At 38.9% G+C, this 11,818-nt stretch overlaps 2 protein-coding genes across 2 annotated transcripts; one reads left to right on the top strand and one right to left on the bottom strand.

Annotated features, from left to right (window-relative positions):
* Positions 1-303: 303 nt before the first annotated feature.
* LOC129105007 (carboxypeptidase O-like) lies at positions 304-4,192 on the bottom strand. Its single transcript, XM_054615871.1, has 11 exons — positions 4,032-4,192; positions 3,576-3,639; positions 3,286-3,387; positions 2,661-2,771; positions 2,452-2,568; positions 2,235-2,328; positions 1,573-1,665; positions 1,279-1,388; positions 982-1,066; positions 762-842; positions 304-660 (listed from the first exon to the last, which is right to left on the bottom strand). Exons 1-11 carry the CDS (start codon positions 4,100-4,102, stop codon positions 458-460), a joined length of 1,131 nt encoding a protein of 376 aa, XP_054471846.1. The 5' UTR covers positions 4,103-4,192; the 3' UTR covers positions 304-457.
* A 645-nt stretch (positions 4,193-4,837) lies between these two features.
* On the top strand, positions 4,838-7,865 carry LOC129104969 (melanoregulin-like). Its single transcript, XM_054615831.1, has 5 exons — positions 4,838-4,914; positions 5,030-5,252; positions 7,153-7,243; positions 7,346-7,512; positions 7,788-7,865. Exons 1-5 carry the CDS (start codon positions 4,838-4,840, stop codon positions 7,863-7,865), a joined length of 636 nt encoding a protein of 211 aa, XP_054471806.1.
* The last annotated feature ends 3,953 nt before the right edge of the window (positions 7,866-11,818 follow it).

The raw sequence follows: 11,818 nt of genomic DNA, 5'->3' as shown, positions 1-11,818 counted from the left end.
AAAAAACAAGTATTCTCATATATGCAGAGGTGACAATGTACTATGAACAGACCTCCAGCCATGTGACACAGCTAAAGAAAGAATGAAGTTGTAAAATGTGTCTGGATGTGTGAAGCAGGCGGCATGGATGAGAAAGAGTGTGGTCTATAAAATAGGACAACATTGCCCTCTGCTGCTGTAAGGAGGGATCACATCACCACCATGTCACTCAAAACAGCTTTTGCGTTCTAGACACTCTCCTCTTATCAAAATGAAAAAGAGCAGTAATCGTTTAGCATATAGATAGAGGACCTCAGGATTTGAATATCAATTTTATTAGCTATATCTGTCATTAATGACTTCGGGTAAATGCCTCAGTCAGAAAGACTACAGGTCTAAAATAGACTACATACCTGTCCAGTTTATCCTCATCTAATCATTTGTGAAACAACCTTGTACAGTTGACAGTTCCACCGTCTTACACAAAGACCCCTGTTGTTAGAAACACACACATGATAGTGCTCAAAATCACCATAGAGAGGCCAGAAACAGCAGCGTTAGGGAGGGTAGCGCTGTTGAAGGCCTTGTCGTGAACATGTGTGATGATGGAGAGAGCTCCTGCGTAGGCCTCCTCACAGGCCGGCTTGATCTGCTCCTCTGGCAGCAGGTGGCTGAACTCACCTGAAAGATTATTTAGTAACAAGAAAAATGTTGTAAAATAAAAGCCAGTGCATTGAGTTTGACTGCTGATATAGAGTACACGTTACTGAAGTCCTGCTCACCTTTGTCTCTCAGCTCAAAGGTGTAGGAGAATGGGATGCCAATGAGACGAGCCCAGTCGCGGCTTGAGCCTGAGTTTGGATCTGAAGGTTAAAGAGGCATTTGTTTATTCACACTGACACCAAAAGGAGGTATGGATCACAACCTGTAGTTAGTGCAGATCAGATAACGTGTGAATAACAGCTATTAAGGAGAGGAAACAACAGGTCAGCTGAGTCTTACAGAGGATTTGTGGAGATGTTCCTACGGTGTAGCCCATTCCATGTACCTTCTTCATCTCTGCTGCTGCTGTCTCACCGACTGAAACCTGCACAGTCAACAAAAACTTTCAAAATACAAGTTTGTTTTTATAAACCAGGTACCTATACTTTCTATGAAAGACAACTTACCAGGTTATAGGAGGTAAAAAAAATGATAATGCTACGATTAAAAAAAGCTGTGTATCTTCTTTGGTTCTGAAAAGGTCCAAGGCTTACGTCTCTGTAATGCAATGAATATGTAATGCAGACACACACTCACCAGTTCATCATAGTTGGGTGCGGAGATCTCAGGGTGGCCATACGGTAAGAGTATAAGTTGCCCAGCAGAGTGGATGGTGAGGAAACACAGAGTCTGGTTAACCATCTTACCTAGAAACAGACATAATTAACATGAGTGAGTGATATCAAGATGACATAACAACAATGCATTATTAAAGGAACAGCTTCTAAGTGCATGTAAAAAATCAATACATCAGAAAACACATTATAACAACAACAAAAACAACAACAATAATCATGTATCTATTTTAAATGTAATTTTAATGATAGTTACCAACAAAACCCATCACAGCTTCAGCCTCCGGCTCTGACCCTGCTGATTTCCCACAGTAGGTGTTTGCACAACCGTCAAATGATATTCCAACGGCTGAGGACAGAAATAACATCAAGTTCATCAACTCAAAACATGTGATAATATTCATATATATATATATGGCTGTTTTTACAAGGCACTGCCAGGTTTATGTTTAAAACATGTCAAAAATAATTAGAAATGTGAATTTATAGAGAAAGGCTTGTGTAAGCTAACACTTTAAGTGTCATGTTGACTGACATAATAATATTAAGCTGTTCTCTGCGGCTTTCCAGTTCCACAGAAAATACTCTAATTCATGTCAGTAGCAACTGATTTGATTTGGAAGCGTTGATTGGTTGACATGTTTTGAATATAGCAGCCTGACATGACAACATACAGGACTGGAATCAGGACATGTTCAGCTGCAAGGGGTATTTTGGTTGCAATACGATTTTGGCCCACCAACTGTTAAATGTTTTGATTTGAAAGTTTTTTTTATTTATTTAAAAGATAAGGGTATTTTGTATAATAATGACACATCCTGTTGGCTATGTTTCTATTTGGGTTTTTGAGCTTTGAGCTTCTACTATCTGGACAGCTAATGAGTCATGTTGGGATTTTTGAAAAAGCAAGCTTCTCACTTCCCCAGTTGGCATTAAAATTTCTGTTGAGGTCAACACCATAACAGCTGCTGCCTGGAGGAGGGCTCGAACGAGACTTCCTCCACAGACGAGTCTACATGGAAACAGCAGAGGCAGACACGGAAACATAGACACAGAGGTCAGATAGTTTATTACTGGCAATGTTTTAACAAACTTAAATGTGATTCAAAATGCTAAAACCTAAAGGAGCACTCACGCTGTCATTTTTCCAGGTAAACATGTATCCGTCCACATTGATCACAGGAGTAACATAGACGTCAAGGTTCTGCAGCATCTGCTCCAGCTTCTTATTGGTTTTATACGAGTGCACAATCTGAACAAACACTCACATGTCAGGATGTACTGTACTCACTGGGGAATAATATGTGTATCATTAAAGATTATGACTGTAATGTGTGAACACACCTCTTTGACAAACCACTGGCAGAAGGCAGGAGCGATCCACTCTCGTGCATGGATACCACAGTCCACCCATATAACCTTCTTCTCTTTGACTTCTGGGTTTTTTAGTCCCAACTGGAGACACACAACATGACCCGTTTCAGATGAATGGATGACTTAAAGCGGCCAGTGTGTAGCATTTAGGGGGATCAATTTGCAGAAAAGCAATATAATATTCATTGCTTTGTTTTCATTTGTGTTTATTGCCTGAAACTATGAATCATTGTGTTTTTGTTAACTTGGAATGAGCCCTTCATATCTGCATGCCCATTCTCAGGGAGTCGGTCATGTTCTACTGTAGCCCAGAGAGGACAAACTAAACACTGGTTCTAGAAAGAGCCTTTTGCATTTTTAAGTGACCTAAAGGCCACCGTAGTTCTCTGACATGCATAACTGTGGTACATTTGCTTGTGTTTTCTCAATCATAGAGAGTGAGCAAGTCACTTTGTGTTGGAGCATTTGGCTTAAGATGCATTCATATTGATGACGTGAATATAACGTTAATTCTTGAGTAAGTTTGACACTTTGTGAAGAATTCAGGAGAGTTTTAATGTGTCCACTATTGTGTGTCGTAATGAGTGTTGAATACCTTCAGCAGGGTGATATTGTTTCCCTCATAAGTGCGTCCATAGACAGAAGAAGAGACCAGCTCTGGGTTCCCTCGCTCCACATCTTCCATCCACCTGTATATCTGTTTTGCAAAAGAATCAGTGTAACAATTCATTCTGATAATGGTATTTATAGTTTTCTTTGGCCAGCGTCCATCTGTAATCCATAACAGAGATTAGGAGAGATAAAACTGGCGTGGGAGACAATAAATAGCAAGATATAGTCATAATAAAATATCCTGTTTACTTAGGGCTCCAAATAGACTCTGACCTCATGCATGGGGTGATATTTGGTGTAGTCATAACTCAGTCTTGATTCCAAACCCTCCACTAAACTGTGAATTAAAAAGATAGATAGAACAGGATTATGAGCACATGTTTATTTGCATTGATTAAAAAAAGTATACTAAAGTAAGTAGTGCTTTAGTTAGACCTACGGGCATTAAAAGGACAATGTCAGCTATAAAGATGTGATTACAGTGACGCAAAAATACATTTTAATCAATTCAACATTCAAAACAAGATGTATGCCATTTATTCAGTAAGTAGAACTATTTGCAAGAGAAGTTTATCTGAATTTATGTAGTATCACTTTGGTTTTATACATGCCTGAATTTATGTTATTCCAAAACAACACTGCTAAACAAAGTTACATTTGCTCAGACAAACCTGCTACGTTTGAACTCTGACAATCACCTTTTCTTAAAATCAACACAACAGTTCTCACCTGTTAGAAGTCTCTGAAACAGTACTTAAAATCATCAGGAACAAACCAAGTTTCCATGTAGTTTTCTCCATGTTGCTCCTTCTCACTTGGACTTCACCTCACTCAGTGGTGTTACTATTCTTCACCCTGTTGTACTCTCTCCTGCAGCACTAAATAAGACTGCTGTCAGTGTGTTCCAGTAGCAGTGGTTGTTTTTTTTTTATCACCCAGGTGACCTTGGATCTCAAGCCATAATATTGACAGGCATTTCCATTTTTTTACAAGCTACATAGGTAAATACAATAGGGATCATGGCAGAGAACAATTATAAATCAGTTACGTATTAACATTTGTAAAGTGTCACTAAAATTATATAACAGCTGATACCACAAACTAGTAGACCGACTGCGTTCTTCTTTATATATGATTATCTTACCCAAACACTTGTTATGCTTCTCCAGAAACGTTAACATAACTGGTTACAAAGCATGATGGTACAACTCCAAATCTAAACTACAGTTAATGCATTGAGCTTGTGTTTTGCAGCGATAGAGCTAGAAAGCTATGCCTCTCCTGCTGCATTCTGCACCATCAGGAGTTGCTGAATAAATGTGCCATTCATCCCTGAGCTGTCCAGTGTGTGTGTGTGTGTGTGTGTGTGTTGTTTTGTTGTCCCTGTTTGGACTCACGTGGATAATGTAATTGACAGACGGCTCTCACTCAGGCCAGGCTAGGCACAGGGAGAGGAGGACGGACACAACAAGTTGGACATATTTTGATTTTGTGTGATTGTTTTTCGGATTTGTTTGTTGCAAACTTTTGGGCCAATGGGAGCCAAGTTCACCATCTGCTGCTGTCAGTACTATTTGAAACACAACAGCGAGGAGAAGAATGCTATTTTGCGGTGAGACAAACACCTGACAGACATGATTCAAACCCCCAAATCTCTGCCTCTAATCTTCATCTATTTTGATGAACTACAACTTTTTCAACCAGTTATTCTCTTTCTTTCTCTTCAGTATGAGCAAAACCACAACCTCCAGACAGCCAGTGTTATCCAGTGAGTCCAGCGACAGTGACAGAGAAGAGGAGAGCATTTTCGGTCCATGGCCTTCGAGGAGGCGAGCTGTGGATCCGCAGGCCAAGAAAAGCAGACCCTGTGACTCTCCCATCAGGAGAGGATCGGACAGAGAGCTACAGGCTTTTATCAGCATGAGAGACCAGGCTGACAAGGCTACGGAGGTGAGAGAAAGCGTTATGTTGTTGAATATGAGCTGCAGAGCACAAGAGACAGTGTGAGATGGAAATGAACACACAGCAGCAGCACATGTGTTCATTTCCTTTTACTCTGTACAAAGAAATGACAAAAATCAGGCATTCCCTGAAAATAAATGTCAGAATTAAATCCAGACAGGATACACATTTGCAACTGTTATTTAACTATTTAGCTTCACCACGCGGTTGAATGCTAAATGCATTGAAGAATGAGTGTGGCATTTTTTGTATAGTGTAAAATCAAATTGTGATTAAGATAAAGCTAAGGCTACCGAAAAAAACTGCTTTCATCATCCACCTTGTCGATCAGTTTTATCTGTTCCATTTAAAATGACATTCTTTAAAATGATAACCCTTTTGGGGTGATATGATGTCAGGAAAATGGATGTTTTCAAATATCTTTTTTTTTTGTGTCAATAATAAATGTCAAGAAGAAGCTTAAAAATATTGGTTTAGTATAGATTGTAGACATCATTTATATCTGTAAACACACACGCTGTACACACTGTGAATTTACACAACATAATGATAGGATGCTGAAAATGCAGCAAAAATCACATTTCTGCACTTAAAAGCCATTGATATATCAGTTTGATTGTTTGTGTCTAATTTAAAATGACAAACTTTGATAGTGACAACATGATTTTCGACGAAAAATGTTGTTAAAGTTCTTGATGCTGTTGACTCTGTGTGGATAGCTGTTATCCTTATAAGTTTATCAGAATCAGAAAGAAGTTACATTTAGCAGTGATAAGAGGCAAATGAACTAAGCAGAGACCCTGTCGTTTTTTAATCTTGACAAAAAACAAACAAAGATTTACTGTATTTTTCTGTTTTTTAGGAATTCCACACATCTGCTAATACCAGGAAAGATTACTGTAATTCATTCTAAGTTTCTTTACAGGGTTCCACTGCAGCTCTCTAATGCAATTATTCAATAAGGGGAGAGGACACAAACAGGTAGCTCTCAAAGAAGCTTTTGACTCAATTTAATGTCGCCGCACATCAGTAAATATAATTGACCTAGAATCCAAAATCACTTAAAAGTATCACATTAGGAGAAGTTAAAACACACACACACACACACACACACACACACACACACACACACACACACACACACACACACACACACACACACACACACACACACACACACACACACACACACACACACACACACACAAAGTACATAGAGTTCACGGAGAAGAGACATGCTACTTTTTTCCCATACCAATCAATGGTCCTGTACTTCTCACAAAGTCACAGGTTGTTTATTACAGTTAGAACGGATTAGACGTGCAGGACATTTCTGTGTGAGTGTGTATGTGCAAAGGGTAATAACGGTATCTTTGAAGGATCCCTTCAGTACATAAAATACCTTCTAACTGCATTTATCTGCAGAGTGACTGTAATCTCTGAGCAGAGAGTCTGATGTTGTCGAACATGTGACTGCCAGTCTTTTCGTGTTGAGAATAGTCGGCTGCAGGACACAGTGGGCCCATTGTGTTGATACATGAATTCCTCAATGGAGATGTAGGCCAACAGCTTGGCTGTCCATTCAAAGAGAATATTCAGCGAACCATCCATCATGTCGTGAGACTGTTTTTAATATTAGGCCAAACAAACTGAAAATGGGTCTGTTACATTAAAGGGAAAGTCAGCACTGGGGGGGAAAAACTAACCCAGGAAATAAAGTACAATATGCTGGTCTGTAAACTCTCTACTTTGTGTAATTTAAAGTACGGTATTTATCTTTTTCAGTAAGAAAAACTGTTTCAAACATTACTAGTTAAGTTGTCTCTTCTCAGGTGGAAAAGATTGAAAAATATCTATTGTATGGTTTATTGTGTGTGTTTGCTTACAGGAGTGGGAGAAGCTGAATTATGACATATACACTTTACGTTACGCCAGACGAGAAGTCAGATCTCGATGGAAGAAAATTCTCCTGCAGCTAGGTGAGACACTCTGATGTTGTTCTGGTCTATTAATATTTGCTGCAGTCAACTCCAATCTAATATATTGTGTTGTGTTATGATCTCCCCTTCATCTCTGTGCAGGTTATCAGTGTGAGGTGGATGCCTTGCTGTGTGTGAACAAACAGAACTGGTTCAGTAGAGATCAGGAGCGACTTAACAAAGCAAATGAACTGTTGAGACAGCTGCTGGACCAAACCTCCCTGTTTCCTCCAGAAACTGAACACCAGAGCAAATACCTCTGTGTCATGGTAAACACACACACACACACACACACACACACACACACACACACACACACACACACACACACACACACACACACACACACACACACACACACACACACACACACACACACACTGACCCCTTGTTTTGTTTCTGTCTCTTCCCTTCCTTCTCTCCTCTTCATCTTCCCGGTACTCTGTTGTTATATCCCTCTTCCTCCATCTGCATCTATCAACCCTCCAATCTTACCTGTTTCATTTTTGACCCTGCTCCTCATCCATCTTTGTCTTCCTCTCAGGACCGCCTGGTGTCACTGGACAGTGCTGAGGACTTTATAAGACTGGCTGAAAGAAAATATCCCAAGAAAGTAGGCTGAGAGACAGTGACAGAAAAAAAGAAGACATAACAGCTGGGAGAGAGGGTAAAGAAAAATGTTACAGTTTGACCCTAAGTCCCAACATTTTTTTACCACACTAATATTTCTATGAATTGTAGAATAAAATGTAATTCTAATGCCAAATTAAACCCTTTTGTTTGACGAGTGCTGTTGATTGAACTAATTTTATTCCACTGTGTTTTGGTTATTACGACAATTTAATTGATAATGCTGTATAAAGATTACATGTTTTTAATTGAATCGTTTTCTTTTAAAATAATAAGTTTCACTCTTCTAGCATTTCTGTTGCAGAGGTACACTGTTACTCAACTGGGGAGGATTTCCCTATTAAAAGGAATATGGTTAAAACATGTTTTTTTGTGCTTGTTTTTATTCTTTTTTGGTTTGGTATGGTAGGTATGTGTAGAGTTAAGAAACGTTCTACAGGTACCAATATGTATTCACTTTCTATATTAAAGGAGTAGTTCCCTCACAAAATGATAGTTTGTATATGAATTACTCACCTCATTATACCTTGAATTCTCTCATGCTGCCACGGTAAACGCCAAATAAAAAAACTGAGAAAATTAATTTAAGTAAATGGAGGCGGCGTTAAGCAACAGCAAAACTACATAAAAACATCCATTTACAAACTTTCACACGACTTGTGTAGTATAACCAAAGCCTCATTTATCCAGTCGAATGCTCACCACTTCCTAAACACATGCTTTTTCGCTAAAACCTTACAATTCAAAACATTCAAGACTAATCCGTACTTGCCAGTGAGATTGTTTATGCGGATTTGTTTCAATTCATTAAGACTTTTTTCCGTTTTTTTATTCTTCCTACACCATGAAGGCATGTGAGAAATACGGTTTTCTCCAATAAGTTACCGAAACACAGGGTGACTGATTGTTATAGAAATGTTCATTTTGTGGGCGAAGTTTTCCTTTAAAAATGAGAGAATCCATTTCAATCATTTTTTTTTCTCCCCACAAACAACTTTGTCGTTCACCGTTGATATATAACATACTGTGTGTGTTTTCTGTTACATTGGGTTGTTTCTTGCTCACCTTGTCACTAATAAAATATATTTTTCAGTCCAGCTGGAGGTGCTCAATCAGTGAGTCTTGTTAAAGCCTACTGTTTTTGGCTCAGTCTAACACTATGTGACCTGCTCCATCCAAAAGGTGGCAGCAGATACTTTCTTGATCTTGCTCCAGTGGGTTAAACTGGAAACAAAAAAGAATGGATTTAGCTGGAAATGTCTGTATCACAGATGGGGTGAAGTTTTTTCAACTATAGTGAATATGATTAGCATTTACTGATGATTATGTGTAATGATGAGGAATTTAGTTACCCAACACATAAAAAAGACAAACGTATACAAATATGTTACACAATGTCAGTGATGAAGCCTATGGGAGCGTAATCTTACCTCTCTTCATTTTCTGAACATTTTCTGAACATTACTGAACCTTTCTTCAACGTTAGAGCAGAATGCTGATGATAATGTCTCATCATGGCTTTCATTCAAAACCATATTTTCATTCTGAAACACTCACACACCCATCTGGGACACTGTGCTATCTTCAGGTTCAAAGAGTGTGTGACAGTGTTTCATGCAGTTGATGATTGTGAAATGTCATACACACATTCATGCCTGCCCGCACACATGCACACAGAAAGAGAGAGTTTACTCTGACCCAGATATTGTTCTCTCCAAGGCCCCTTCCCAAAGTTTGGGAAACAGATGTGGAACTAAAAAGGGGGGGGGGCAGAATGGGAGGCAGACCAATGGTCTAGCAGATCTGAAAGCCATTGTGCTGCTTGCACCTTTTTCTCATTACACCACTGCATGTGTGTGTGTGTGTGTGTGTGTGTGTGTGTGTGTACATTTCAGATCGAGTAATGCTGACATCATTCTTTCAGATTTTCCGTGAAAGTCTGAAATTCTTCTAAATTTGCAAAAGGGACTAGGCAGGCGAGACAGATCATCGTTCTTATGGTAATTGGAGTGAAATATGACAGAAGGAAGAAGTGAATGATTAAGAATGATGGTTGGAGCAAAATACTTGTCACATACAGGTTGCTGTATGAATCCATGTGTGTTAAAAGGTAAACATCTCACCATAGGAAACACTGATTATCCACTGTATGTGTGTGTGTGTGTGTGTGTGTGTGTGTGTGTGTGTGTGTGTGTGTGTGTGTGTGTGTGTGTGTGTGTGTGTGTGTGTGTGTTTGTGGTCAGGGCATCCAGTGCATTATGATCACACACGCTCACAGAGAAGATGGTCATTCAGACTTTGGCTACTGCTGATGGTCTTATATTTCATCAGTCTCTAGTTGGGCGTTGTCCAGACACACACACACACACACACACACACACACACACACACACACACACACGCACACGCAGCGTCTAGGGTGAGCGATGGTTTCCTTTTCATAGCTTTGGGTTCTCATAGTGAAGTTATGTCTCAATAAACAGTTTTTCCCTCTTTTCTTTATTCCTTGTTTCCATTTTAACTCTTTAGTTGAGCTATAGTTTAACAATTTCATAATAACATTTATCCTCACACTGAGGGTTAGATGAGACAATCGATACCACTGTCATATGTATTTGTTCAATATGAAGCTACATCCACAATTCACTTAGCTTAGCTTAGCATAAACTGGAACCAGGGGGAAACAGCTAGTCTGGCTCTGTCAACAGTAACAGAATCCATCCACCAGCATTCTTCAAGTTAACTACTATCTCATTTGTTCATGCTTGCAAAAACTGAAGTGCAAGAATGAAAAGTTTTGTGCCATGTTATTTCTTGAGGTTGCCAAAGCATCCAGTGGAGACTTAAGGAACTAACTGCGCCCGGCAACGAAATAGGTAGGGCATCCGATTTTGTTGCCTTTGGAAAGAGCAAGGCGTGAGGATTTCTCCTAATTTTGGTCTTCTTGTTAAACTAAACAGGCTGCTGGCTGTAGCTTCAGGTAAGAAAATAAGCAACAATGTGATCAGCTGGCCTTGGTAATTTTATATCAAATCAGATTCTGTGATAAATGTGTAATCATTTATGGCCCTGTTGTTTCTTTATTTTTCTTTCTTGAACTCTTTTTCTATGTGCATTTCTCAGCCCTTTATGTTGGAATACATAAAAAAAAAAAAACAGAAGTGGCCCTGAGTGTATGCTGTGCTTCAGTAAAATCAGGCAGTTTATATTGCAGACCCATTACTCATGAGGTCAGGACCTTCATGTTTATGTCCAGATACAAATCCCATTACCGCGGTGACTAAGGGTTTACTAATGGTCTAACCCATATCAAAAAAACATAGGTCATAACAGTGACTAGATGTGTTTCTACTCATCGACTTGGAGACTAAACATGGTTATAAGCAGTTATATGTATCACTTCTATTAACACTTATTAGGTCTGTACAAATAGGAACCTCTTATCATCCACTTTTGGTGCTTTGCAATTTTTAGCGGTTGTTTTTTTGCTGGTGCCAGTTTAAAGAGGAAGTAGATTGGTTGCTTAGTTACAGAAAATACAACAGAGTATAATTGTATTCGTTAACATTAAAAGGTCGTGCTTAATACGTAAGATCTTCCTCTATATACTTCCTCTATATACCCAAAGGACATCTTCTCTGGAATTTTTTTTTTTTTTTTCAAACTTAGTAACAAGGCTGCACGTCTTGCTCTATCCCACACAAATCAAATGTACTTTAAAATGAGAACTTACAAATCAAAGTTTTACTAGATTATGGTACTAAATTAGGTCAACACAGGTCTCTCACTCGTTTCCCCTCAGTTTTGTTGTTGTCCTTTCTCACACCCGTGGCTCTGCCAGGTGGCTGTCACACTGGAGAACATTTATGCTTTTGTTCGTTTACAGGTTTTTTTGTTAACTTCAAAATAGTTGTGCAGAACAAAACAAGCATTGATTAAAAAATA

The sequence above is a fragment of the Anoplopoma fimbria genome, chromosome 16 (genome assembly GCF_027596085.1).
Source record: "Anoplopoma fimbria isolate UVic2021 breed Golden Eagle Sablefish chromosome 16, Afim_UVic_2022, whole genome shotgun sequence".
NCBI lineage: Eukaryota > Metazoa > Chordata > Actinopteri > Perciformes > Anoplopomatidae > Anoplopoma > Anoplopoma fimbria.
This window is presented reverse-complemented; position numbering and strand designations above follow the sequence as displayed.

What these genes read in the sequence shown, in the direction of transcription:
- LOC129104969 (XM_054615831.1), top strand. Translation starts at nt 4,838, where the DNA reads ATGGGAGCCAAGTTCACCATCTGCTGCTGTCAGTACTATTTGAAACAC. An exon ending in AGGCTGACAAGGCTACGGAG is followed by an intron (nt 5,253 to 7,152) that starts GTGAGAGAAAGC and finishes GTTTGCTTACAG; the next exon opens with GAGTGGGAGAAGCTGAATTA. An exon ending in GCAAATACCTCTGTGTCATG is followed by an intron (nt 7,513 to 7,787) that starts GTAAACACACAC and finishes TCTTCCTCTCAG; the next exon opens with GACCGCCTGGTGTCACTGGA.
- LOC129105007 (XM_054615871.1), bottom strand. Translation starts at nt 4,102, where the DNA reads ATGGAGAAAACTACATGGAAACTTGGTTTGTTCCTGATGATTTTAAGT. An exon ending in AATATCACCCCATGCATGAG is followed by an intron (nt 3,388 to 3,575) that starts GTCAGAGTCTAT and finishes TTTGCAAAACAG; the next exon opens with ATATACAGGTGGATGGAAGA. An exon ending in CACCCAACTATGATGAACTG is followed by an intron (nt 1,067 to 1,278) that starts GTGAGTGTGTGT and finishes TTGACTGTGCAG; the next exon opens with GTTTCAGTCGGTGAGACAGC.